The 27,671-nt window shown below is 37.8% G+C and overlaps 6 protein-coding genes across 8 annotated transcripts in view; 3 read left to right on the top strand and 3 right to left on the bottom strand.

Annotated features, from left to right (window-relative positions):
* Positions 1-1,395, bottom strand: part of LOC106345035 — a 5,728-nt gene extending 4,333 nt beyond the window's left edge. Inside the window, exons 1-3 of the mRNA XM_013784310.1 lie at positions 1,286-1,395; positions 504-1,208; positions 4-303 (exon numbers count right to left, since the gene is read on the bottom strand). Coding sequence (XP_013639764.1) covers positions 4-303; positions 504-1,208; positions 1,286-1,363 — 1,083 coding nt within the window. The 5' untranslated portion in view covers positions 1,364-1,395. The remainder of the gene's footprint in view (positions 1-3; positions 304-503; positions 1,209-1,285) is intronic.
* Positions 1,396-3,585: 2,190 nt separating this feature from the next.
* LOC106343312 (mannosyl-oligosaccharide 1,2-alpha-mannosidase MNS2) lies at positions 3,586-7,682 on the bottom strand. Its single transcript, XM_013782489.1, has 14 exons — positions 7,197-7,682; positions 6,936-6,983; positions 6,684-6,851; positions 6,337-6,449; positions 6,091-6,156; positions 5,765-5,936; positions 5,596-5,685; positions 5,259-5,383; positions 5,093-5,158; positions 4,855-4,963; positions 4,673-4,774; positions 4,500-4,580; positions 4,247-4,417; positions 3,586-4,174 (listed from the first exon to the last, which is right to left on the bottom strand). The coding sequence occupies exons 1-14, from the start codon at positions 7,362-7,364 to the stop codon at positions 3,923-3,925; spliced, it is 1,731 nt and encodes a 576-aa protein (XP_013637943.1). The 5' UTR covers positions 7,365-7,682; the 3' UTR covers positions 3,586-3,922.
* A 2,268-nt stretch (positions 7,683-9,950) lies between these two features.
* Positions 9,951-12,483, top strand: LOC106343888 (GATA transcription factor 24-like). 2 transcript variants are annotated; one of them, XM_013783240.1, is made up of 8 exons: positions 9,951-10,165; positions 10,789-11,064; positions 11,143-11,229; positions 11,324-11,457; positions 11,565-11,696; positions 11,795-11,900; positions 12,025-12,096; positions 12,202-12,483. In XM_013783240.1, exons 2-8 carry the CDS (start codon positions 10,792-10,794, stop codon positions 12,262-12,264), a joined length of 867 nt encoding a protein of 288 aa, XP_013638694.1. In that variant the 5' UTR covers positions 9,951-10,165; positions 10,789-10,791; the 3' UTR covers positions 12,265-12,483. The 2 variants fall into 2 exon arrangements, with proteins under 2 accessions (XP_013638694.1, XP_013638693.1); XM_013783239.1 differs by having other exon boundaries at positions 11,143-11,235.
* Positions 12,484-13,033: 550 nt separating this feature from the next.
* LOC106343819 (calcium-transporting ATPase 9, plasma membrane-type-like) lies at positions 13,034-19,475 on the top strand. The gene is made up of 28 exons (XM_013783143.1): positions 13,034-13,536; positions 13,621-13,737; positions 13,836-13,875; positions 13,969-14,087; positions 14,173-14,304; positions 14,382-14,471; positions 14,548-14,617; positions 14,714-14,784; positions 14,861-14,944; positions 15,024-15,101; positions 15,164-15,319; positions 15,395-15,477; positions 15,568-15,676; positions 15,749-15,804; positions 15,891-16,017; positions 16,093-16,230; positions 16,298-16,363; positions 16,450-16,548; positions 16,726-16,836; positions 17,054-17,281; positions 17,385-17,549; positions 17,623-17,838; positions 17,944-18,081; positions 18,170-18,270; positions 18,525-18,570; positions 18,671-18,808; positions 18,889-18,996; positions 19,078-19,475. Exons 1-28 carry the CDS (start codon positions 13,333-13,335, stop codon positions 19,273-19,275), a joined length of 3,288 nt encoding a protein of 1,095 aa, XP_013638597.1. The 5' UTR covers positions 13,034-13,332; the 3' UTR covers positions 19,276-19,475.
* Positions 19,476-19,696: 221 nt separating this feature from the next.
* LOC106344006 lies at positions 19,697-22,220 on the bottom strand. Of its 2 annotated transcripts, none has more exons than XM_013783380.1 (7): positions 22,077-22,220; positions 21,884-22,002; positions 21,289-21,439; positions 21,120-21,190; positions 20,934-21,019; positions 20,275-20,854; positions 19,697-20,204 (listed from the first exon to the last, which is right to left on the bottom strand). In XM_013783380.1, exons 1-7 carry the CDS (start codon positions 22,216-22,218, stop codon positions 19,926-19,928), a joined length of 1,428 nt encoding a protein of 475 aa, XP_013638834.1. In that variant the 5' UTR covers positions 22,219-22,220; the 3' UTR covers positions 19,697-19,925. The 2 variants fall into 2 exon arrangements, with proteins under 2 accessions (XP_013638834.1, XP_013638835.1); XM_013783381.1 differs by having other exon boundaries at positions 21,884-21,998; positions 22,077-22,130.
* Positions 22,221-24,122: 1,902 nt separating this feature from the next.
* LOC106345034 (uncharacterized protein At4g04775-like) lies at positions 24,123-24,419 on the top strand. The gene has a single exon (XM_013784309.1). It carries the CDS (start codon positions 24,123-24,125, stop codon positions 24,417-24,419), a length of 297 nt encoding a protein of 98 aa, XP_013639763.1.
* Positions 24,420-27,671: the final 3,252 nt, after the last annotated feature.

The following is a 27,671-nucleotide window of genomic DNA, read 5'->3' as shown; positions in this document are numbered from 1 at the left end:
TGCCTCAGGGACAAACACTAGTGAGTAATCGGGATCATGTATCCGGTCCTCAAGTGAGTCCACGTCTTTCAGAGTAGGTGGTCTCCAATCCGCAGGCTTAAACGAAGACAGTGGAGTGGCAAATTCAGCTGGTTCATCACCATCCAGATGTTGTGAAGGATCAAAACCTTTAACATGAGATGCTTGAGAAAGGTTTCCCATGGCTTCTTGTAAAGAGTCTTGGGTCCCCTTATCTACACATCTCGCTGATTTGGTCAAATTCTTCAAAAAATCCATCATTTCATTTTCATCAGTTTGAACATCCTGTTAATAAAAACAAGCATAACATTAATACTAAAAAGACAGTCCATAGCAAAATATACAAAAGTACGTTACAAAATAGTCAATTCTACAAGTCATCATCATTAGTTCATACAAGCCGATATATTACATATTACAATACAAGGACATTACATCAAAAGAGTCGACATAGCAAAATACACAGAGCTTCATTTTTTGGTTACCTCTCTTACTGGCCGAGGGCTACGACGAACCGGAGGAGGATCCACATTTGCAGATGCCTTGCCTTTTCCCTTTGCTGCGGGAGGACCCGTACTATGAGATGATGGTCCTTGGTCTTTTCCAATTGTTGCTGAAGGAGAGAGAATCTCAGATGTGTTGCGTTTTCCCACTGTTTCCGATAGACCCTTAAGCTGAGAGACTTGTTCCTTGAGTTGAGCCACCTCATTGGCAACGTTTTCAAAACGCTCATGTATGTCCTTCTGCACCACTTCCTTAAAAGAGTTGAAAGAAGCGGTGAACAAACCTTCAATGAAGGTCTTCATTTCACTAGAGACACCACTGTTGTGTTCAGCCGCACGTTGACAAAGCAGTTGTTTCTTTCGAGACTCAGCACCAGGATCAATTAGCTTGCGCTTGCCTCTTTTCACAGTAAGAGCCGGTTCCCCTGCAACTACAGTCGGTTCCTCTGCAACAGCTGACGGTTCTTCTGCAACATCAGCCGGTTCATCTTGTTCTGAATCAGAAAGGTCCATATGTGCAGGCAAAGACTCAACTTCCCAATCGAAATGCGTCCAGTCTTGTTTCGCATTGATCAATTCAACAATACGACCAACTCTTTCGTCCTTCTTTTCATCTTCCCTAAGGAACTCAGTATCAGCAATCACATCGAAATCACCAGTAGATGATATAAATGTGAACAGCTCTCCCTGCAAGAACAAACAAAACACTAAGCTTACATTGAACATTTATTGAACTCAATATTTAAAGAAGAAATATCAGTTACCTTATCAAAGTGGGACTCTAGGCTGGTGATATCTTGGTAGGATACTTTACCACTACCTTTCCAATTCCTACATCTCATTTTCTTCACGTTTTTTTTTATTTATTTACCCACCATAGAACCAATGTCTGGAATTGCCTCCATAATCCATATCTGAAACGCATATGAGAATCCATCCAACACGTAGCTGTTCTTCGTATGCACATCTTCTCTTGCTCTGAGTATTGATGCAATCAGCTCATCATAAGCGCGAAGACCCCAAGGATACATCCTCAATTTCTCAAAATCCATCACCAAGCGGATGTATTCTTGAGGGATATACACTTTCCAATCCTTAGCCATGAGGAATGATTGTATAATGGACAGATACACTAACCTCACTCTGTCCACATACGACCACTCGTTACACACCTTAAGGAGCTCATCCCTTATAGTATATAAGTTGATCTTCGCATTAGTCTTCAGCGCATTGCTCCAGAACCCCTTATCATTCTTCCAATTAATGAAGTCTACATCGGGTTCCTCTTTGTACTTCAATCCAGTCACAGCATAAAATTCTTGCATAGAAAACCTAAGAGGCCTCTTCGCAAAAATAAACCACAGCTCGTGAAGCTTGGAAACCCTGAGCTGCTTGCACATGAAGCTGTGAATAATCTTCCCTGAGTAGATGAGGTTGTTCTCTATGATCGCCAGAAGAGGCCCGAAGACAGGGTCTTTCAAAACTTCCTCATACTCATCTTTCAGAGCCACCTTTACCGCCTTCAGAAGCGTCCTTCTACATGTGTTGTTAATCTTATCCATTTGCGTCTCAGCACCTTCTTGAAGAATGCGTTTAGGAAACTGGTGAGCCATTCCTAAAAAACATGAATTCCATAAGTTAACAGCGAACCAAATATAACCATCTCACATTTAACTAGTTTTTTACAATTCAAAACTACTTAGAAACACAAATCGAAACAAAATATAATCAACTAGCAAATGTGTTTACCTCTAAAATAAAACAGAGTCAAAGCTACGCACCAAATGAATAACAAAAGACTACACACTATCGACAAATTCAATTCAAATAACAAACTCGATCCCAAAACAAGTATGTAAAATCGATGTCTAAAGCATGTCAAAGTCATTAGCTTTTTCAAGTCTATTATGAATTCTAAACCTTAATAAAGCCGATACCAAACAAACTAGAACTCAAAATCACCTCAACAACAAAATCACCTCAACAACAAGCCAATCTCACTCCCCACTCAACCACATTCCGCCTCTGAAAACAATAAACTTGTTTCGATTTGTGTTTTAAACTAACTCTCTATCTAGTACAATTTGTAGTACATGCAAATAAACATAAAGAACAAACAAAAAAAAAAAAAAAAATCGTAAAGGGGATTTCAAAGCCTAACCTTCAAATTGTCAGAACCGAGATGAAGGAAGAGCAAAAGAAAACAACTGTGAAACTAATCGTCCTTAATCGGGGAGGAGAAGCTACTCCCGAGCTTGAGCAGCTTCGATCGGCGGAGGAGAAGCTACTCCCGAGCTTGAGCAGCTTCGATCGGCGGAGGAGAAGCTACTCCCGAGCTTGAGCAGCTTCGATCGGCGGAGGAGAAGCTACTCCCGAGCTTGAGCAGCTTCGATCGGCGGAGGAGAAGCTACTCCCGAGCTTGAGCAGCTTCGATCGGCGGAGGAGAAGCTACTCCCGAGCTTGAGCAGCTTCGATCGGCGGAGGAGAAGCTACTCCCGAGCTTGAGCAGCTTCGATCGGCGGAGGAGAAGCTACTCCCGAGCTTGAGCAGGAGGGAGAAGCGATGTGACTCCTCGTTGAAGCTCTCCGACGAACCAAGAATCTCAGAGGTGGAAGGTGTCGCCGGCGAGAAAGAAATCGTCTCTCGATTGGGAAAGAGAGTCGGAGAGAATGAGACCGAGTGTTGGGAAAAAATTGCCCTATTTTTATTTAATTAAGTATTTCCTTTTTAATTCATATAGTTTTTAAAATTTTATTAATTATATTATAAAGAAAAGGACAAAACAGTAGATTCACAAAGTATTAGTTCTAAGGGGACAAAAATTAATTCTATACTGACAAGGTTAGAAAATTTAGTTCTAATGGGACAATACTTTAGAGATTTAGTTTCATATTGGCAAATTTCCCAAAAATAATTCATGTGAAGTTTCCTTTTGACTAAAAGACAGGACAATAATAAAAAAGATTTAAGCTGAAAAAATCTTTTAATTGTTTCCTCTGATAAAAAGCATGAAAAACAAATACTCTAATTTTCATATTCTAAGGGTACAAAACACAAGGCAGACCTGTTGAGTTATTACTTATTTTACCCCAACTAATATAACATAGTGTCCATCTTGAAATCTTTTTTTGAAAAATGGTTCCTTGAATAAAAGCAACAGAGACCGGGGTCTTCGAATAGCCAAAAGCCAAAACAACTAATATAACATAGTGTCCATCTTGAAATCTTTTTTTGAAAAATGGTTCCTTGAATAAAAGCAACAGAGACCACATATTACAGGGGTCTTCGAATAGCCAAAGCCAAAATCCTCATTGGTCAGTTAAGAAATTTCCAACGATCCACACTCCTATGAATCACAATGCAAGAATTTACACTGTGATCTCTCAAGCGAGCGACCGTGCTTACTTGTTTGTCATCCGACCAATCCGCCTCTGGCGTAATCTAATTGTTGGTTTGCGTTGCTGCACGGCCGTGGATTGTCCGAGATTCACCTGATCATTCCAGGGCACAATCTTAAGTGGATGAGCTTCTGTGTTGAATACCCACTCGTCCAAGGGAATCACCGTTGTGGGGGAGAAGAGGAGATAGAGATACTTGAGCGTCTCAGCAAGGAAGAAACTTTGCATCTTGTTGTCCTTAACTCCTGTATTAACCTGGAAAAAGAATCTACTATCAGATTATACTTTATAATGTAGGGTCTAATTTGGAGCCTAAGGAGAACGTACATCCTTTAAACCGACATATCCAGACTCTATGCGAGAGTTCTTCTCAAACGCTTCAAATATATTCCATCCCCAGTCTTGATATGTCTTGTTACCAGTTAACCGCCAGAGGTAAAACAGTGATTCCACAGTTTCTGGTCTCAAAATGTTCCACGATGTTCCAACACTCATGTCCTGAATCATCATCATAATCATGTTTAAAGATTGTATACTAAACAGCAAATGTAAACATAAACCAAACAAGGAAAGGACATACACTCCCAGAGTTGAAGAAATAATTCTCCCCAGCCAGTTTTGTTGGTGTTGATTCGTAGAAGTTATAACATGTCCATGCAAGCTGCAGATTAGTGGGAAAAATATAAATAAAGGCGAAAGTTCCAACCGCATAAACTGTTTGAAAATCCTATTGATGTCAAGCCATAGCTTTACCTCTTCAGCAAGGGTGAGAAACTTCTTTGCTTCAGCGGGATCATTATACCCAGATGCTCCTAAAGCCAACATTCCAGGAGCAAAGCATGCCAACTCATCCATCTGAACATAGATGAGAAAGAAACATGAGAACTGGAAAACGCTAGGCAACAGAGATTTTCACTTATCACAGACGGGTGTACCTTGTCCGACAAAGAGGTTCCACTCTTCTCACAGATATATGTAAACGACGAAGGTGTTGATTTCTTAACCAAGCTTACCAGACCATTCATTGATTTCTCCCACATATCCCTGATGCCAAGATCTCAACACACGTCAGTACTAAAATAACAAGATATCATGTGAGGACAATCAACAATGTTCTTCTTGTCTTTGACTTATAAGACGGAACATACGTATATAGACAGAGTAGAAACTTACCTATAGTGTTTCACTGATAAAGTTTTGCTCCCAAACACCCAAACTTTGAGCAAATATTCATAAAAGCTGTATGCAAAATATTAGCCGTCACAAATCAAACAAAAGCAAAACCAGAAGGGACAAGACAAGCAGCAATATAAAATGCAATCAAGCTGGGGAAAAAAACCTGTCTCCCATGGCACCAAATGTTATGGTAGAGTGCGATGGATTAGCTGTCTCGGCACTTATATAAATCGGAAGTAGACCATCAGCAGGGAAGTTCTTATTTAGTACTGAAATAACCTTTTCTACCTGATACACAGAGTTACAAACAGGTCAACCATTGAGTTGCAAATTATATATATCCTGACCTATTGCCAAATCCAAAACCTAATCAGTGTATAATACAAACATAGAGTAAGTTATCGATCACTGATCACTAGTTATGACAATATGATCTTTCTGATAAGAAGATGGAATATTTGGTAATTCAACCATGCTAAAAAGTTACAGAGAAAACGCACCTTTTGTTGATATTTTGGGTCTCCCGTCCTCTGGGAAAGGGCAATAAACTCGAGCTGTTCAGTACCAGAATCTGCAAGAATACTGTCTCCCTAGTACAATAAAGAGGCAAAACAATCAACTAAAACTTATAGGCCACATTAGTTTGCTAGTACCACATGTAGGACTTACCCCTGCCCATGTAGGATTGTGAGCATTTCCATGTCTCAAGTTGATAATGTTATATGGTATACCCGAGGGAGTGTCCCATGCTGGCAATAATCTGTCTGCTATATCCTTAGCCTTATCAAGGAAAAGTTTATCCCCAGAAAGATCATACGCGCTGAGAAGCCCTCCCACCACTCTGAAAGCCAGAGAAAGAGAAAAGATGTAAGGGCAGAAGCAAGACATCCATTACCACATGTTCTGTTAAGCGCAACCACAACATATAACCTAAACAAGATGACTCTTATTACTACAGGTCTGAAAAACAACATGGTAAACCTGTTCAATGCAACCTTATAGTTGTCTCGAACATACTGGCGTCATAATCCTTGTCGAAATCTAATGAGGTTGCAACCCACCTGCAAATGAAAGACAATAAGCAAATGACGGCTGGAAAAGATGAACAGGCAAGGTTTTGGGAGTTGTAAAGAGCAGAAACATGATTCGTTACATCCAGAAAAAAAAACATAAAGATTTTTCATATCTTGCTAGAAAGAGATATTACTAGAAAATGGAGAGGATGAAAGAGATGTACTCACTCCCTGGCTTTTTGAAACTGCTCATCTAGACCCATTATGTAGAGTGTATCTAATGCATCTATCATAGTTGCTCCCAGGCTACCAAAGCTGTCAACTCCATCTTTTGTCTGGGGCTGATATTGCAAAAAACAAAAGAAACAAGATAGCTTCTTCAGTGACATATATCTATTGCATACCATTGCCAGTGTTCTGATTTTTTTTTTTTAACTAGGTAAACAACACAATACATGTAAGCCTCTGAAAAGTGTTGAAACTTGACATATTCTATTAACCATACTATATCAAAAGAAGGAACCAAAAATCTAATTTGTAGAACTCGTTGTCAATCAAACAAACATAAACAGTACCTGAAGCTCATCTTGTCCCCAGGCATACTTTTCGTATGAACTCCAAGCATGAATCATTGCTTCTTTTACTCTCTGCATTCTCTGGGCATCAAGCGGATCTTCCTGGACATCCTTCAATGTACTATTCACAGATACATCCTCCGTGACGACGCTTTTTACATCTTCTAACTATCAGAAATATAATTGAATTTGAGAGCAGCTTTTTTATCAAAAAAAAAAAAAAAAAAAATTCAGGTGTGCTGAGTCTTTTACCAACAGCTGCAACCGCATAACTTCTTCATTTAACTTGGAAACTTCAAGCTGCATAAAATAAAAAATAAATTCACTTCACTCTTCTTTTCAATAAACTAGTATGGTCTCTTGGTGGCAATTCAAAGCAGACTCTCCAGGATTTGGATTTCTTCATGAACTAATTACACTCAATGGAGCTCGAGAGCTATCTCTCCCTAACACAAGATTTAAAGGAAAAAAAACTGAGATCCAGAGGAGAACATAGAGAAAGGGTAAAAACACCTGGTAATCACGGGAGAGAGAATGACGATCCCAAAGGACCATGGAAACGGAGAGGAAGAGGAAGAAAAGAAGAGCAAGACGCCTAGGCCTTCTGAGATAATAAGCTGGGTTGAAATATTTCCATATCCCATGATGACTACCACTCACCACCGCCTTACTCCTCGCCATTACGGTAGAGATCAGATCTCGTCGTTCCTAACTACAAAGACAGGTGATTAAAAATTTCGAAAAAAGAAGGATGAGAATGAAGAAAAAAAATGAGGTAACAGATCGGGATCAGAGGAAAGATAGGGGAAAAGACTTAAAATAATGTCGGAGATCCGACGGTAAAAGAGAAGAAGAGTGTTTGGAAAGAAGAATGTGATGTCCTTTTATGCTAAAGCACACAACAATTCAACAATCTTGGGGGAAAAGAGAAGAGAATTGATTCGACAACGCTAACCGCTGATTTACGTGTGTGAAAATTCGTTATTCTCGTGAATTTCAGAGGTGGACGCTTTGCGATTGGTTCTCATTGATTTACCGGTTTTGTAAATTTTGTTTAATAAAATCTAAACCAGCTAAACTCGACTTTGTCTTCTGAACGGACGAGAGTAGATCAGGGGGTTTGGATCGCTTATCCGGATTACAATAATAAATGAGACTACATTAGTCTCTGTGCCACTTTTTGACTTTTCTTTACACTCAGAAGCTACTTTTTATACGTGAGACACTTTGTTGTGGGTCATCAATAAACTGTGAACAATTTTGCCTTTAATATTCAATGCATGGATGGAAGATACGTGGACGGGTGATGCGTGGACGGAGATGAGTGTAAAAATTTCAGAAGCTTTATCAGAGCAAGCTCCACAATAGTTGAACTTAAGGATACAATTCCAACAACAATGTTTGTCTGTGGACGGAGACGAGAAGATTTTGATTATATGAAAGCTTTCACCCTCTCCTTTTAGTCGAGTAAGAAATACCTCGGGAGATATCGATCTTGTAGATATAGACGTTAACATAACCATGAATAAAGAACAAGAGAGATCTTTTAAATTTATGGATAGGGAATTGAAGGTTGATCTGGTGGATAATAGATATAAAAAAATGCAACATATTGAAAGACTATGATATGGATGCCAATGTGTCCACAATCTCAAGGATGAACAAATTAATAACTTCAAACCAATAACTACCACGTACATGTCGAGAGAAAAAAACAAGCTTGAGTGATGAAAACAAAGCTAAACAAACCAAAAAGTTAAAAACGAGTCATCTCCTCCTCCAAAACCCCTAGTCAAAACGAGTCAGCTCCTCTTCCTGGTGAGCCACACCATGGATTCCGAGCTCAACATCGTCGTGGATGAGCACGATGAAGCTGCGGTGGTTCGAGCTCGTTACAATCCTCCACCATGAGATATGTAGTATGCTGAATTTTGAATTTTAATCATAATTTTACTTGTCCACAAATAGCCGTCCATGTTTACCCGTCCATGTTTACCCGTCCACGCTTTTCTTCCCACACCCATCCACATGTGTCGTTCTATGTTTATATTCTACATGTAGTAATCCATGTTTTTCAAACATCCACATATCACTCATCCATAACACAATCATTAAATATATGTACAAGTATAGATTTTAAAATATAACAAAAAAAATATCAAAGTGAATATCAAATTATAGAGAATAAAAAAATATAATTTATTATATCAACAAAATTTGCTATATGTATTTTTAATTTAAAAATAAACAAAAACAAAATATTAAGAAATAGACTAAACAATAATAAAGAAACACACTTTCTATTTCTTCTTGTTTAAGAAATATCTCATTTTATTCTCATTAAGAGCAAATATGTATATTCTTTCTGTAAATTCCATGAAAAAATGTTTTGCAAATGCATTGTGGTTTTGGATGTAGTTGAAAAGTGATAAATTGTCTCTTATTGATGTAAAAAATTCAATAAACAAGTCAGCTGATATCAACAAAATGACGAGTTTCGACTCTTCACTTCCATCACCTCACCTTTCAGAGAATAAAACTCTTAAGCAGATCTAAGATAATGAACACTAAACCATCGCGAAGGCAGTTAAAAACCACAAACGAAAATTCAAAAAAAAAATTATTATAACGTACTGTAGATTTTTAAACTCTCATATTGAAAAGAGAATAAAAACAAACAAAATGCATAGTGACTTGTGTTTAAAAGCCACCAGATGACCAGCTAGGATTTCGAGAGAAAACATTGTTTCCCCTGCAATAGTCATTTAGAAGCTACCTTATGTTATTTCACTGAAAGTTCTTTCAACTTTGTTTGTCGAATTTATAATAAAGTAGCACATGTAGTAGCAAAATATGGTCTTTCTAATGGATTATTTTATAATGATTGTATGTATCGATCCTCCTATATGGTTAACACCATCATTATATTCTGACTTGTAACTTTCAAGTGAAAGTTAATAAAATAAATGATAAATATTTGTAGAAAAGAAAAAAGAAACTACATTATGTTATTTATTTTTTTGGGCAACCTACGTTATGTTATTCACTATAGTTTTGTATAATGAACACTCAAATGGATCCTTGACAAAAAAAAAAAACTCAAATGGATAAGGATGAGGGGGAAAGACCTTAAGCCCATTTTAGAGCCGTTGGTTTTCTATTTTAAAGGGCCTTAAGCCCGCATAAGAACGCCATTTGGGCTCAAAAACCCTTAGATCCTCTGTTTTCTATCAAAAGGGAATGAACGAATTTCCTCAAAAAGTAAAGAATAATAAAAATCAAATCATTAGACCAGGAAACAAAAAAAAATCAAAGAGCTTCCTTTTTAGCTCGTTTGCCCTTTCTCTGGTTCTGCTGTTTGGGTAAATATAAATCAAATCAAAATCCTGTGTTTATCGTAAACTACCACCGTCTCTCCATTGTCGTCATCTTTTCTCTTCTCTTAGGCTCGCTCCTCCCTTGTCTTTGCCCTGAAACAACAGGTACCCTAATTGACCTCAATTTTAGAGCCTTTTTCAATATTTAGCTTGTCGAACTCAGACGAAATCATTCTCAAGAGACGATGATATGTATATATTATTATATGTTAAACTAGGCTCTAGATTTTATGTGGAATTGTCTAAATGTTCTTTGCTCAAAGTTAAGAGCGTGTAGATTTATTCCAATTCGGATCTGATTGATTCTATGCTGCTAGTTTATGTGTGATTATATGATTTTTTTTTGTTGCTGGGTGTGGAAAAAATTATTCTTAGGGTTTTAGGTAATCCAGTTTGTCAAGTTTAATCTAATATTGTTTATAAAAGAAGCTTCCCTTGTATAGTCATCTATAATAGCTTTTCAAGAAACCCTTCTCTTTTGTGGGAAACTAAAGAATCATCATACTTTATATATCATAAAAAACTCAAAAATCTATTGCAAGTAGGTAAAGATTGTGACAATTAACCAGTAACTATTAATGATGTTCCTTTAATATGACTGTCTCTTTGCCTTGGAAGCCCACTTTTATTATATCCTTCAACATTTCCTGCCTTAGCAATATGGTCTTAACTTATCTTATTTTCTTTCTTTGGACGTTCATCATCGGTGACAACTTGATGAATTAAAGACCATGGATGATGATGGCCTTCATGGAAACAACGGTGGAATGCACAGTGGCGGAGATGAACTTCCAATGCATGTGCAGTATGAGCATCACGGCATGATGGATGAACACGCTGATGATGGGATGAATGGTGGACTTGAGACAGACATCCCTTCTCACCTTGGAAACCCATCTGATCATCGCGGCGAAGTTGTGGACCGTGGCGGTGAAAACGGAGACCAGTTGACGTTGTCCTATCAGGGACAAGTTTATGTTTTTGACCATGTCTTGCCTGAGAAGGTGACTTTAACTTCTTCTTGTAAATTCTCTTCTTTGATGGTTATTTTTTTCTGCGTATTAAAGCTCTTACTACTGCAGGTTCAAGCTGTGCTTTTGTTACTTGGTGGAAGAGAAGTACCACAGACGCTCCCGACAACCGTAGGATCACCTCATCAGAACAATAGGGTACTGGTAATAAAAGACTTGTTTAATACCATATATGCGCAGGATATAATAAGTTTTATTCCCTGAGTTTGTTGCTGACTAATGCATGAAACAGGGTTTATCTGGTACTCCTCAAAGGTTTAGTGCCCCGCAGAGGCAAGCCTCGTTGCTCAGATTCAGGGAGAAAAGAAAAGGGAGGAACTTTGACAAGACCATTCGCTACACAGTCAGGAAGGAGGTAGCATTGAGGTACGCACCTCTATGTCCAAAAATTATTACTAGGTTTTGTTTATATCTATCCATTTTTTTTAAGATAAGATGTTTTGTGATTAAAAGGTTTCGTTTTCCGAATGCAGGATGCAGCGTAAGAAAGGTCAGTTCACATCTGCCAAATCAAGCAATGAGGAATCTGCATTAACAGGACCGGATTGGGGATCAGGCCAGAGCTGGGCCTTAGAAGGGTGTGAAACTCAGAAGCCAGAGGCTTTGTAAGTTGGTGAATTTATTAATAGCTTGGTGTACTTAGTTGAGTAAGGCTTATCTCTGACCTTTTTTTTTATCTTGAAACGTTTGTGGACATGTGAAGATGTCGGCACTGTGGAACGAGTGAGAATTCAACACCAATGATGCGACGTGGACCTGAAGGGCCAAGGACACTTTGTAATGCATGTGGACTGATGTGGGCAAACAAGGTAAGCTAAGCTAGTTACTTTCTTTATTGACATTGATCACCTCGTTTATTATCACTCATTGATCAGTCTGATTCCAACTATATATAGACCTTACACTAACAACATTTGTCTTCGATAATTTCAGGGAGCTCTTAGAGACTTATCCAAAGCCCCTCCTCCTCAAATAACCAGGAATCTGCCTACAAATAAGAATGATGTGAGTAAACATCAGTTTTATTCTTACCTCCTGTGCTTTAAAAGGAGAGAAGTTTCTTAAAAGATAAAACATTTCATTCAATATATATCGATGACATTGTTGCAGGAATCTAATCTTGAGGCTGATCAAATGATGGTAGTAGCTGGTGACATTAGCAACTCAAACTGAGAAAAGCAATGCAAGCAAGAAAAGATGTGAGTTGGGTTCAGGGTTCCTTGGGACACTCATAAGCTGTTCTTTTACTTATTTAGAACCATCAGAAGAGGGAGAGAGAGAGAGAGAGAGAGAAAAGACATATGCTCAGTCTCTCTCATCTGTATTTTTTTTTCATCCTCAAGTAGAAACAATGAACATTTACTTGTATCTTTATTAAAGCCACTTAAAATATTTGATTAAAAGCCTACTTGGTAGAGATAATAAAGTGGTTAACTAGCATTACAGACAATGATTGGTGATGTACTGCAACCCAGGTGAGGTTTACGTCGTACGCACGTTCACCATGTTTAGTACCAAGTTTCTCTGCAACTTCACTATCTTTCCTATCATTTATTTATATATTTTCTTGAAAAAATTGACAAGTTCTCTTAATTGAGTATAATTTAGTAAATTAATTATTTGTCATTGAATTGAGCCAAGAAATAAATTAAGAAAAATGTACTTAGATTTTGTAGTATAAAGAATTATTAAAAAGTAATACTAATTTAAATGTTGGATTATATAGAAATACCATGTTATCTAATATCTATCATATGCCCATGTTAATTCCCGGGAAAATCTCTTTCTTCCTTCCTTCTTCATTTTCTTCCCTTCCCCATAAAAAAAGGAGAAAGAAAACAAACAAACTTTCCGCAAATGTTGGAAAGAAACAGACCAAATATAGCAAACAGACCAATCATTTGTGTTCTGTCTCTCTCTCTCTCTCTCTCTCTGTCTTTTGTTTTAGTTTTTCTTTATGGGAATCGAATATTAGGTTCGCTCTAAATTAGTTTCTTTTATTATTTTCTTCTTCTCTGTGATTACAGAGAGAAATCTTAAGAGAGAGAGAGAGAGAGATAGTGATTTCGTTTTTTTTGTTGCCTTTCTCATTCTTACGAGTTTGGCCATCTCTCTCGCCAAATTAGTAACGAACAACCTTACTTAATCAGAATAGGTCGTTTCTATTTCTTTCTTTTATTTTTGTTTTCTTTTGTGGTTTTCTCAAGAAAGTTTAGAGGAGAAATATAGAAGAGGTAAAGAATGAGCGCTTCGTCCAGCAATGGATTGCTCCTCACGTCAATGTCAGGACGACACGACAATATGGAAGCTGGTGGGTCGTCTAAATTACCTGAAGATGTGCAGCATCCTTCTGATCACCATGAACAGCTTGAACACGACCCTGATGATCCTTTTGATCTTGATAACACCAAGAACGCCTCCGCTGATTCTCTCCGTCGCTGGAGAGTATGTCATCTCTCTTCTCTTCTTTGATCATTGCGTCAGTTTTTTAGATCTTAACATGGATTTGAAATGGTGATAATTTTGCAGCAAGCGTCACTTGTATTGAACGCATCACGTCGGTTTCGATACACATTGGATCTAAATAAAGAAGAACACTATGAGAATCGGAGGAGGATGATCAGAGCACATGCTCAAGTCATTAGGGTATATAATCTTCTTTTATCCTCCTCTTGGTGAAGCTTTTGATTGCTACTTGTTTGTTTCTTGATCTCTCACAATCATTTATTGCTTTATTGAATCAGGCAGCATTGCTTTTCAAGTTGGCTGGAGAACAACAAACGGGTACGTGACTTTTCTTTTTAACATAAGTCAGATCAAATTATGTTTTTAGTTTTCTTATTATCAATCAATCTTGCTTTATTTTTGTGGTTTCAGGGTTTGGATCAGCATCATCAACGCCAGCAATTTCACCTGGTAACTTTGACATCGACCTTGAGAAACTTGTGTCAATGACCAGGAACCAAAACATGTCCAGTTTGCAGCAACATGGAGGGGTTAGACTCGTATTGCTTTCATTTGTAGGCTATAAATGGCAATAAGATTTCATGATACTGAAATATATATTTACTACCTTTTAAGGTGAAAGGTGTTGCAGAGAAGTTAAAGACAAATATGGAGCAAGGAATCGAGGAGGATGAGAAAGAGGTCACAGATAGGAAGAATGCTTTTGGATCTAACACTTATCCAAAGAAGAAGGGAAAGAGCTTCTATGTAAGTAGTTGTGGTGGTTTCTTCAACAGTCTTCCCTAACTTATGTGGATTATAACTCATTTTTTGTTGTCCAAAAGATGTTCCTCTGGGAAGCATGGCAGGATTTAACTCTTATCATCTTGATCATTGCGGCTGTAACATCATTGGCATTGGGAATAAAGACTGAGGTATTTTTTTTTTCTTTTCATATAGTTTCCTTCTTATGTCTGCTTTAATCTTTTTGGGTTTTACTACTTTCAACAGGGTTTGAAAGAAGGTTGGCTTGATGGTGGAAGCATTGCGTTTGCAGTTTTGCTTGTCATTATTGTTACTGGTATGAACATGTTTTTTTGCCTATATTTTGTGTTTGTGTTTGTGTTTTATGTCAAATTCTTTCCTAATATTGCTCTCAATCTTTTGTTTCTTTCAGCTGTTAGTGACTATCGCCAATCTCTTCAGTTTCAAAACCTCAATGATGAAAAAAGAAATATACAACTAGAGGTTCTTACTTTAACATTTTATAAATTGTTTGCAAATAATATGGTTTAGAGATGATAGTTTAATGAAAACTTTACAGGTCATGAGAGGAGGGAGAACAGTGAAGATTTCAATCTATGACGTTGTTGTTGGAGATGTTATACCTCTTAGAATAGGAGACCAGGTAGGTTTATTTTCTCAATATATTTCAACTGTGGCTTTAATTAGAATTAATCTTAGCCTAACGTATTGTATCCATCTAGGTCCCTGCGGATGGAGTGCTAATTAGTGGTCATTCTCTTGCTATTGATGAATCTAGCATGACCGGTGAAAGCAAGATTGTGAGTTCATCATGACTCTTCTTGTTTCTTTTATTACTTGTTAACACAGACTTTGGTTGCAGGTTAACAAGGATCAAAAATCTCCTTTTCTAATGTCTGGTTGTAAAGTAGCTGACGGAGTCGGTAGTATGCTGGTAACTGGTGTTGGAATCAACACAGAATGGGGATTGTTGATGGCAAGTATCTCAGAGGATACTGGTGAAGAAACTCCCTTGCAGGTATATCATCTTGATGGTCTACACAATGTCTTGAAAGAAGTTTGACAGTTCCTTTTGGTAATCTTATTATAACAGGTGCGGTTAAATGGTCTTGCAACCTTCATTGGTATAGTGGGGCTCACGGTGGCTGTTGTTGTCCTGGTAGCTCTTCTTGTGAGGTAAAATCTGATACACCTTGGTCAATAAAACTTTTGGATTACAAATTCATGCCATGTTAAGGGCTATAATCTTGAGTTATATTTTTTCAGATACTTTACTGGAACTACTCAAGATTCTAATGGAGCAACCCAGTTTGTCAAAGGGAAGACTAGTATCAGTGACATTGTAGATGATTGTGTAAAGATATTTACAATCGCCGTAAGTATTTATTCCACATTTATGATTATGTTGCTCAATAGACATATCAATTAATTATTGGCTTTTGTGTAGGTTACTATTGTGGTTGTGGCAGTGCCTGAGGGACTTCCCCTAGCCGTTACCCTCACGTAAGTCTTATTTCATATAATCCACTAAGAAAATATTAACTACATTGTAGTTCTTGATCTAACCTTTCTTGACTCCATTTGTGTAGTTTGGCTTACTCTATGCGAAAGATGATGGCAGACAAAGCTTTGGTTAGGAGACTATCAGCTTGTGAAACCATGGGCTCAGCTACAACAATATGCAGTGACAAAACTGGAACTTTAACTTTGAATCAGGTCAGTATCTTCCTTGACAAGAATTCATCATATACCCTTCTAGATAGCTAATTTTATCCCTTGTCAAAATTAAAGATGACTGTGGTTGAGACTTATGCTGGTGGATCAAAGATGGATGTAGCAGACAACCCCTCTGGACTCCACACTAAACTTGTTGCCTTAATAAGTGAGGGTGTGGCACAGAACACCACAGGAAACGTTTTTCACCCCAAGGTTGGTATTCGCTACTCCGAGGTTATCAAATGATGGATGGTTAGTGCTCATGATGTTTTTACTGTAGGATGGTGGAGAGGTGGAGATCTCTGGGTCTCCCACAGAGAAGGCTATTCTGTCATGGGCGTATAAGGTATCAAATTTTTGCTTTCTCTGGTCCATCTTTCACATCTTTTTTCCTCTGCATGGACAGTATGTTTAAAGAAGCTATTGTTACAGTTGGGGATGAAGTTTGATACCATCAGGTCTGAGTCTGCTATCATCCATGCTTTCCCTTTCAACTCGGAGAAAAAGCGTGGTGGTGTCGCTGTGCTTCGAGTAACTTCTTGACCCTCTCTCCAGTTTTAAGATTAGAGAATTACTAAAATGTTGTGAAGGAATTGGACTAAGTAGTTGCTCTGCTAAACACATGAACATCTTCTCATTACTAGTCAATGAGGAAAGTCTCTAATTATAATAGATGAAGCTGATCAGGAGAGTATAAACTAACTGCAGGGTGATTCTGAAGTTTTCATTCATTGGAAAGGAGCAGCAGAGATAGTTCTGGCTTGCTGTACACAATACATGGACTCAAATGGTACTCTTCAGCCCATTGACGACCAGAAGGTGAGAAGACTCAAAATTTGTAAACAACAATCTCTCCAAATTCTTATTGCGCTAGAGAATAAATTAGGAGATAGGATGGTATCAAAAAGAGGAAATTTGTTTTAAAATTTCACTTTTAAGACACACTCTGTTAGTCTAGGAGGACTTAAACATTTGCTTATTACTTTGCTATCATCTCAAACATCAATAAAATTTCTGTTTGGAAATAATTATACAGGAGTTTTTCAGACTTGCTATTGATGCCATGGCGAAAAATAGCTTGCGATGTGTTGCTATTGCATGCAGAACACAAGAGCTGAGCCAAGTTCCCAAGGAACAGGAGGACTTGGATAAATGGGCTTTGCCAGAAGATGAATTGACTTTGCTTGCTATCGTTGGTATAAAGGATCCTTGTCGTCCTGGTGTCAGAGAAGCCGTGAGAATTTGCACCAGTGCTGGTGTTAAGGTAGGCTTCCAGCCTCTTCTAAATTTACAGTAGTTGCAACATCTATAATGGCATAGCTGACAACCTATGTGTAATGTTTGCATGAAACATTTGTGTTATCTAGGTGCGTATGGTGACTGGGGACAACCTTCAGACAGCGAAAGCAATTGCTTTGGAGTGTGGTATACTTGCTTCAGATACAGAAGCCGTTGAGCCTACTATCATTGAAGGAAAAGTGTTCCGTGAGCTATCTGAGAAAGAGAGAGAACAAGTAGCCAAGAAAATAACGGTACGAACAGTGAATGATCATGTGCCCATACTGATGAAGCTATTTCAAATATTAACTTGGGGGTAAAATGCAGGTGATGGGTAGATCCTCTCCTAATGACAAGCTTTTACTTGTTCAAGCACTAAGGAAAAATGGAGATGTTGTTGCTGTCACTGGTGATGGTACTAATGATGCTCCTGCACTCCACGAGGCAGACATAGGCCTCTCTATGGGTATATCAGGAACTGAAGTTGCTAAAGAAAGTTCAGACATCATCATTTTGGATGACAATTTTGCTTCAGTAGTAAAGGTTTGTCTTGATCAGACAGAAACATACAATCTTGTAGCTTGTATTATAGGCAGACATAGGTTCTTTATGCCTTTTCTAATTGTGAAATTATGTTCTCTCTTCTAGGTTGTTCGATGGGGCCGTTCTGTGTATGCAAATATTCAGAAATTCATACAGTTCCAGCTTACTGTGAATGTTGCAGCTCTTATAATCAATGTTGTAGCAGCAATGTCTTCTGGTGACGTTCCTCTAAAGGCTGTACAGGTTAATTTAATCTTCCCTTTGCCTTTCCAGCACGAGATTGTTGAACTTTTGAGACACTTTAAATTATAATGGTGTTCTTTTGATACAGCTGCTTTGGGTAAACCTTATAATGGATACTCTTGGAGCACTTGCACTCGCTACAGAGCCACCAACAGATCATCTTATGCACAGAACCCCTGTTGGAAGAAGGTATAGTAGAATAATGAACTCGATATTGTCTTGAGGGCCGGCCCTGAAATTTTGGAGGCTATAGAAAATTTAGTAAAAAATTCTACTATTGGTTTTTATTTTTATTCAAATTTGAAGGTCTGTCTATGTAAATTTTTTAAAAAAATTGGGGGATCATATGCCAATGTTTTAGTTGGCCATGCCAAGGACCGGCCCTGGTCATATATTGCGGCTTCTGTTGAGTGATTTGTGATGGTTTGTTTCTGGATTTGCAGGGAACCTCTAATAACAAACATCATGTGGAGGAACTTGCTTGTGCAGGTGACTTGTTCAGCAAGAAAACTATCTTAATGCTGACTTATTACTAAAAACATTTTCTAGAGTGCATATCTCTAATCTTATAATTTGTGGGATAATGCAGTCATTCTACCAAGTGGCTGTCCTCCTAGTTCTAAACTTTGCAGGCTTGAGCATTCTTGGCTTGAGCCAAGACAGCAACCATGCACATGCTGTAGAAGTGAAGAACACTATGATATTCAATGCCTTCGTTATGTGTCAAGTAGGCAAAATCATCTCCTCTTTTCAATCTCCTTATTCTTAAAATCATATGTATTGGTTTAAATCATGCAAGTCTTGCAGATATTCAACGAGTTCAACGCAAGGAAACCTGATGAAATGAATGTATTCAGTGGAGTATCTAAGAACCCTCTCTTCATTGCAATTGTTGGAGTCACTTTTGTACTTCAGGTAAGACAATAACACAAAACCTCTTTTGTCTCTTGGACACTTGATAGCATCTGGTAGTAACTCTTGGGTTGAAAAATGCAGATACTCATTGTGACTTTCCTTGGGGAGTTTGCCCATACCGTTGCACTGAGTTGGCAACTATGGCTTGCTTCTATTGCCATCGGACTGGTTAGCTGGCCACTAGCAGTTGTTGGGAAACTGATTCCTGTACCCAAGACTCCGATGAGTGTCTACTTCAAGAAACCGTTCCGTAAATTCAAAGCCTCAAGAAATGCATAAACACATTACTAGATGCTACAGAAGCAATAACCTGTGACAATGGCCTAAACCTCTAACTTTTCTTTCTCTCTTTTAAATGGTGATAGTATTTTACAAATGTATACTGCAAGATCCAATTCTTTTGTCCCTTATTCATATTTTTTCTTTTTGTCTTGATGTAAAAGTACTGCGAATTGAATTGGATTTGGGGTTGTACTAAAGGAACTTTGGCTCAGTCTTTGGTTTCATACCAACCAAAAAATCTTTTGCTCTCTGTCTGTAAGAAGCATGACTTGAAACCTTTCATGGGCTGTTTCTATGGCATCTGCTAGATTTGGGGAACAAAGGACATAGTAAGGACAAAGGACATGGTTCTTCTTCCTTCCTAAAATAAATCTTACAAACAAGTTTTGATGTGTAAATGTGTTTCATACTATAGAAATTTTTTTATAGAATGCAAAGGCTACGAGAGCCAACAGAATCAAATTGTAAACCTCAATAGTTTTCTTTCCTACACATGGCAAACAAAAATAAACTCACCTGAAAAAACCCAACTTATATTGAAACAACATTACATAACAAATAAGACAAGAAAAAAAAATTATATTGCATACAATTGGTGAAAACTGAGAAGGGCCATGCTTAAAGACCACATTGGAAATGTGAGAAGGTCAGCAAAAGCATGAATAAGCCAAGTGGTTCTTCTTTGAGATGTAAGGAGAGATGAAATCTGTAGCAAGGCCAGATGTCTCTGAGATTTCTGCTGGAACTAGCACTTGTGGCTTACCTAAAGCTATCCTCTTCCCAACTATGTTTGCATAAAACAAACCAGATATGGCTGGAACAAACACATCGCTTCTCGAGCTTATGTAGAAGTCAATAACATTTTCATACTCTGAACTCTCTGATTCAAGGTACTTTGATTTCTTACTTGCTGGAAATATTGCCTCCTGCATCAAGATTTAGCAAAAGGGTAAGAAACTTTTCCTTGGACTAAAGAATGTTTTGATCTATACACACCTTTGTGAACGTTTTTGGGAAGATATCCTTAAGGATATCGAGGCTACTGTCCCACCTTGGCTGAGTGAGATAGATAGTTGTGTCACCAGCAAATCCAAGCTTCCTCAAGAATAAAGCAATCTCTTGCGCGTTGTAACATGTCTTGGACCCTACTACGCCAGTTGAATGGCAATGTTTCTTCTCGAGTAAGTCAATTCTAAGGTCTACTGCTATAAAACGGTCACCTAATTTCCTGCTATGTGTTCTTAACCTCTCAACCATTGATTCAACTACTGCATTCAGTTCAGGTTGCAACTCCAAGGAACCAAACATTGCCAAACAAGCCACAGGATCAGTTTCGCCGTCTTGTGAGGATTTTCTCAAGTTTACAGAAGGGAAATACGTAGCAACTCGGATGTTTCCTTTTGATTTGAAGATTGGATCAATGTTCTCCTTAATGTAGTCCTCTGTAACTCTGGTAGGGACTTTTATAATGGCCATATCCCTTAGAGATACTTCTTCAGGCAATTGTTTGACAACTTTGATGACTTTTTCCAAGCTTTTGATTAGTTTATCGGCATCATAAATATCTTCAAAGTTCCTGTTAAGCCATACACTGATCTTAGAAACTAATTATCAAACCATAAATGCCACAAACATAGAAATAAACAACTCTTAACCTTTCATCACCAGGTTTGCTTCCTCTTATATCAGGAAGCACTAATGTTGCTCCAAGATGCTTTGCCACCATTACAGCATCAGTGATCTAAACAGAAGATCAGAATTTAACCACACAAACAACAAATGGAATAAAATAACAAACACATCTAGAGAATATACGAATTTAGAGCTTTTATAAAGTATACCTGAGAGATATGGTACTCAGGACCATTCGTTAGTGAGAATGTAACATACCCTTTTGATGATACCGCTTCATCTACAACAATTAGGCCCTTATAAGTCCAAGATCTACAATGCATACAAAAGCATGAAACTGAGAAAGACGACAAGAGTCTGAGTAAAACAAACACATACCGGATAGTAATGTTGGCCAACAAGGATTAAGGTCATTGTTATCATCCATCCAAGGCCCTTTACTGCCTTCTAAGGCTCCGACAAGACTATCTTTCACAGATACTCTAGATCCTTCAAATTCAATATCGTGTGCATCTCCCTGAGCTTTCTCCTGTAAACAAAATGAAAGAAAAATTAGAGAAGGATCTTGAATTTAGCTACAGAAGAGAAGGTTCGACCTTTTGCACTATTAGTTTACACCAAAAGAGATGAAACTAATCATTTCCTAATGATCAATGTAAAAAAGAAATTCACTACTGACTCTAATTTTATGATCCATGAAATCCACATTTTATCTAAAAATGGAAAGTTTTGGTAGGAAGAAACCCCTATAACGCACAAATCAAGAAAGTCTCAATGAACAAGCTGACAGTTCACCTTGAACTAGATCTGTTTCTAAGACATCAGGTAGACGTATCAACACAAAAAGTGAAGGAGACAAAATACAAACTGACAATGAAGAAAATAAACCGAACATAACCCACTTGAATTTAGCTCAAGTAGTATCACACACTAGAGCAAAATTTTTTTAAAAAAGTGTCCGCAAAGAACGTACCTGAAGAGAATCAAAGTAATCTCTATGAAGCATCTGTCCGAGCATCACGAACATGGTAATGGTGAGGATACCAGCAACAACTTGCCTCAAATCCACACCCATTTCTTCTTTCTCTCTTGCTTATGAAACAGAGAAAACAGAAGAATCAGATGAGTTGAAATAGAGAAGGAAGTAAAGAAAAAGAAAGACCAACAAAAACAGGTGTTGTGTTGTGGTGGGGGCAGGTAGAGACAAGGTATCTTCCTCAAATATGATATCTCAGTTCCCCTTTTGATTACTTGGTAATTAAAGCTTTGCCAAAAAGATCCGTTGAGAGTGTTATTGTCACTGTTCATTGTTGAAGTTGATGTTTTACGCAAACAAAACACAACACAGCCACCGACGCTTTTGCCGTGAATGTTGGTATAATTTTTAACCGGTGGTTTCTTAAAACCGGTACTAAACCAAGTAGACCAAAACATTATGATTGTTTTTTTTTTTTTTTTTGGGTCAAAGATTGTTTTGTTTTTTTTTTTGTTTTCGTGGAAGGCCCTTAGTCTAGTGGTTTGACTAAGGGTTCATTAATGCTTCTATACCAGGAGGTTTGGGGTTCAAAGCCTAGAAAACGTAAATTATGTAGATTATAGAAAAAAAAATGTTACAAAAAGTCTTCAGCATAGTGCAGAGCATATCATCGAACATGGATCTCATGCCTCGGAGTGATATAGCATAATTAATCTACGTTAAAAAAAGATTGTTTTGTTTGTTTTGTTTTTAAACATTTCTTACTCTTTTGTTTTTATTGATCTTTACCTACATTTGAGAGAATACTACTGACGATACCCACTAAGTAAATGTTCAAATAAACCATGGTACAACCAAACAAAAACATGCGAGTCAAAAATTTAAGAAACTTAACTGAAATAGTAGTAAATGTAACAAATTTAACTCTCAAATCCTTGTTATAAAAGTTTGAAATGACATCCTTATCACTATTCGTACCAAGAAATATATATATATAAAGAAAGTCACTACTGATCCCTACAACAATGGATATAAATGTTCAGGGAAATTTACTCAAATATACAATATTTTAGGACAATTAACTAGAACCATACATATCTTTTTTTATTACAGGCATTTTTTAAATACCAAGCGTGCTTTTTTTTTTACGTTATCAGAAAAATCGTATTTACAAGAATGTCATTACTTTTCGCTGCCACGTAAGCAAAAACCCGGCGCCACGTAGGAATTCGGTTCCGTTTTTTCATTAAGTCAGCTGTAAATCACTTCATACGTCATTACAACTGATTTCTTTCTACGTGTCGGCTGAATTAATAAACACGGCTGACTTAAGATTAAAAAGTTGATTTAAGAACATAAGTCAGCCGCCCGGTACGGCTGATTTACAGAAATGTGTCTGATTTATGGGATAACGGCTGACTTACATACACAAGTTACGGCTAACTTATACATCAGCGGTTTGATTGCTGGAATATTCGGCTGAGTTGTAGTTAAGACACGACTGAGTTATGTTTCCACGGCTGAGTTAATGAATATCTACTGGCTGAGTTATTTAATTTACGGCTGACTAATTGGATGTTGTTACGGCTGAGTTTATATTTAATCAGCCGTAATATGATGTATTAACATTAAACTAAGCTTGTTTACGGCTAACTTATTAGCGAAAGATTAACTACTAGAATAGCATTTGTTTGTCGACTGATTTATGTGACGATATAGCTGATTTATGGTTTTTCATCCTAATTACGGCTCATTTCGGATCAAAAGATTAATTACTGAAATAGTATCCACGGTTCGGCTGACTTACATTGTACACGAGGGCTGATTTACGTAGGCTGAGTTATATATTCGTTTGTCAGCTGATTAACTGATTTTCCATGTCATCCGCCATGTCATCAACTCGGATTTGCCATGTCACTGCTAACGAACTACTTTACAACTATGTTTGTGTGTGTTCATCTTTTTCTTCATCTTCTTTATCTATCTATCTATCTATCTTCTTCATCAAAACGCTCCGTCTCGTTTAAAGAGAAAACGTCGACATGTTAGCTCATAGAAGTTAAAATCGCGAGGCTCATTCCAAAAACCCCCAAATTTGAAAATTAGGGTTCTTCAGAAGAGAGGATTAACTGTAAGCCTCTTTCGTCAAATCCGAGATCATATACTACTTGAGCATTTTGTGTGTTTCGCCTTGGTATAGTTTCAATCATTTTTGTGTGTTGTGAAGTAGAATTCGATGGATCTAGGGCGTGGAATCCCAAGGAGGAGCGACTGTGGAGCTGCTACTGTTGTGTTAATGTCAAATACCGCAAGAAATTCGGGAAGAAGGTTTTATCGTTATGGAGCAATTTCGGGTGAAAACCATGTTTTCAAATGGCTTGATGAAGCACATGATGAAGAGTTTGTAGTTGTGGCAAACAAACTGGTGACAATGGAGCAAGATTTTGCCGACATAAAAGCAGACTTAGCTGATATGAAGAACGACATAAGTGAGATCGTAGCACTTATCGAGTGTCTTAGGGTGAAGTGTTAGATGTATTAGTTGTTGTTGGGAGAAATAAAAATGTAGTCTTTTAATTATCATTTAATTATGTTGGAGTTATCGTTTAATTTACGGCTGAGTTATCGTTAATTTATGTCTGAGTTATCGTTATTGTAAAGTCCTATCAAACTTTGAAAATAATAAAGTATTATCGTCTCGATGTTATAAAGGCCTCGATATTGGTTCTGAGCCGTATTTTCCACACTTCTGAAGCGCCATAATTAATTATCAACACTGTCAAATCAAGAAAGACGAAACGTCTCATTAAACGTTTAAATCAGTTTTTAAAAACTAAAGTAATAAAAGGCCTCGATATTAGTTCTTAGCCGTATTTTCCACACTTTTGACGTATTTTCCACACTCAGCCGTCCCATTAATATTAACGGCTGAGTTATATTCTGAGTTAAATAATAAAGTATTAACGTCTTGATCTCTATGAAGGCCTCGATGTTATATTAACCAACATGGCTGAGTTATATCAACCATCATTGCTTAGTTATATTAACGTTACATTAATGGATTATTTCTCGATTCTTGAATTGCCTGAAGAGATTCAGGCGTTAGTGGTTGAACGTGTTGTCGGTAACTCCTTCCAAGATCTCTATGGCCTCAGAGCATCGTGCAAGTTGATCAAGGCGTTTGCAGATCGGCGTAGTGTATGCCATTTTTACGATGTATTATCTGTTCCCTGTGGACTCAATATGCCTGCTGAGTTGTTGAAAACTTGCTACGCGGAGAGAAATCCAAGCACAATTTATATGAAGGGTGTACAGTTTTTCTTCACATTTAACCTTCAGGAAGAAGGACTTGCTTCCATGAAGCTTGCAGCGGATGAAGGATATGAGCGTGCTGTGTATACATACGCAATGACTAGAAAATGTTTTTTGGGGTGATGAGGAGTATTTTGCTCGTTTTACAAGGGAATCAGTTGATAGGATCGGGAAACTAGTTCGATCTCTAAAATGGGAATGGGGTTCTCCTCACGGTGACGAGTTTCGGGCAAAGAGGGACGAATTCATTTTAACCATTGTTCATTCGTTCTATTGTTGCCAATGTATTCCTGTTTTGGAGCGAGATTGGGTCTTGTGGTTCATTGAAAACAGTAAGGGTGACAAAATGTGTAACCGCTGTTTCTTGGTCAAAGAGGTGAGGCTCTTCTTCCGTGAGTTTGAACCGATGAGCGTGATTAGGGATACAAGGGAGTGGTGAAGATGTATTGTATAGAATCTTATCTTTTTTTAATGTACTTTGCTATGACATTGTTACGGCTGGGTTATGTTTTACTTTATGGCTGAGTTGTCTTTTAATTATGGTTGATTTTTGTTTATGGCTGGGTTCTCTACAATTACAGCTGAGTTTTTATTTCATAATGACTGAGTTATCGTTAATTGGCAATGTTATTTAAATACGACATGACTGAATTATTTAAATGCGAGATAGCTGAGTTATTGTTGCTTTAAGGCTGAGATAATGCTAACTTGTTGGCTGAGTTTTGTAAAAAAATCCAAGATACGAGCAAGGAATCCGCCATGTCATCAACTCGGATTTGCCATGTCATCACTAACGAACGAAATTTACAATTTGGTTTATGAGACTGTTCATGTTCTTCTGCATATTATTTATCTATCGTTTTCATCTTTCTCTGTTGGTTATGGATCCGGTAGTTATTGTTTCCGGTAACTGGATTAAGAAAAACAGATATGTATTCAACGTCGACAGAAGAGGGTGTAGAGTTCTTCATTTAGATGAGAAAACAACACATTAAGATTCCGCAAAGACTGTTCTCGATGATTACGGATTGAATGATTTGAGGGATCATATTCAGCTTAGCTACATGTTATCTAATAAAGCATTGAAAACAATGGCGCACGACACTTCACCAGTTTACGTGTCCAATACCTGACAATTGCAAGGTTTTCTAAGCCTAAAGAAAATCGAACAACTACGTCTCTGTGTGGAGATTACGGAGAACAAAGCAAGAGAGAAGAGTAAAACATTTTTCAGCTTTAGCTCAGAAGTAGAAGCTTCAGTAGTTGAGTCCAGAGATGAAAATTACAGTGGGAGTTACGATGGTTGCAGTTTGGAGAAGGAACTAAGAGGACAATGAGAATGACTGCTCTAGTAATGTGGAAGAAGAAAAGCACGACGTAGTTGGAGACGATGAAATAGGCAAAGAAAACGACGAAGATGATGAATTTGAAAGCCGATTTGATATGTTCGACGATTCGGACGGTGCGTCATCTGAAGATGATAACTTCAGCTCATACGGTGAGTCTCCTACAGAAGACGAAGATTCACCAACGCTACCTCCCAAGAAGAGATATCAGAACTTCTCGATGACCAGATCTAAAGGGAATCTTAAGGTTCTAAGGTTGGAGATATCGTCGATAGACATTGCGGTAGGTCAACGATATGAGAGTAAAGACGATTTGGAGAGACGACTGAAACTTCTTACAGTGAGGCATCAATTTGATTTTGATGTAGAAACATCAACCCTGACATCATACGTTGTTAAGTGTTGGGTTGATGGATGTCTCTGGAGAGTTCGTGCTTCTACCCAAGGAGAATCCCCGGCGTTTTATGTTCGTATTCACGATTCGAAGCATACATGTTCCTGCACAGAGCGTTCTAATCGATCTCGACAAGCAACACCAGATATTTTAGGAGAGTTGTACAAGAATTTTCTCGGCAACGTTGGTCCGGCCGTTCGCCCTACGAGCGTCGGAATAGCTATCACTAAGCAGTTTGATATAAAGGTAATTACTTTGTTGTGGCTAAGTTATTTTACGATACAGCTGAGTAATATCAAATGTAGCGGCTGACATATTCATACAATGCGGCTGGGTTACTATAATGTTAGATGCGGCTGAGTTATAGTAAAAATAGGGTAGGGTTATTTTTACGTTGTGGCTGTCTTAATTATTTGATGCGGCTGAGTTATGAGGATCGTTTTTTCATGTGAACAGATGGATTATTGGAAATCACACCGAACGCTGAAATTTGCAAGGAAAATCGATGAGGGAACACCAGAGTGTGGGTTTGAAAGCTTGCCTTCTTACTTATACATGATAAGAAGGGCAAATCCGAGTACAGTTACGCGTCTTCAAATCGATGAACTTGGAAGATTCATGTATGTGTTTCTTGGCTTTGGTGCGAGCGTAAATGGGTTTCCTTTCATGCGCAAAGTTGTTGTAGTCGACGGTACGTTTCTCAATGGTAAATACAAAGGGACGCTAGTCACAA

This window comes from Brassica oleracea, chromosome C5 (genome assembly GCF_000695525.1).
Source record: "Brassica oleracea var. oleracea cultivar TO1000 chromosome C5, BOL, whole genome shotgun sequence".
Taxonomy (NCBI): Eukaryota; Viridiplantae; Streptophyta; class Magnoliopsida; order Brassicales; family Brassicaceae; genus Brassica; species Brassica oleracea.
Note: the sequence above shows the minus strand (reverse complement) of the source record. Positions and strands in the feature narration are given on the sequence as shown.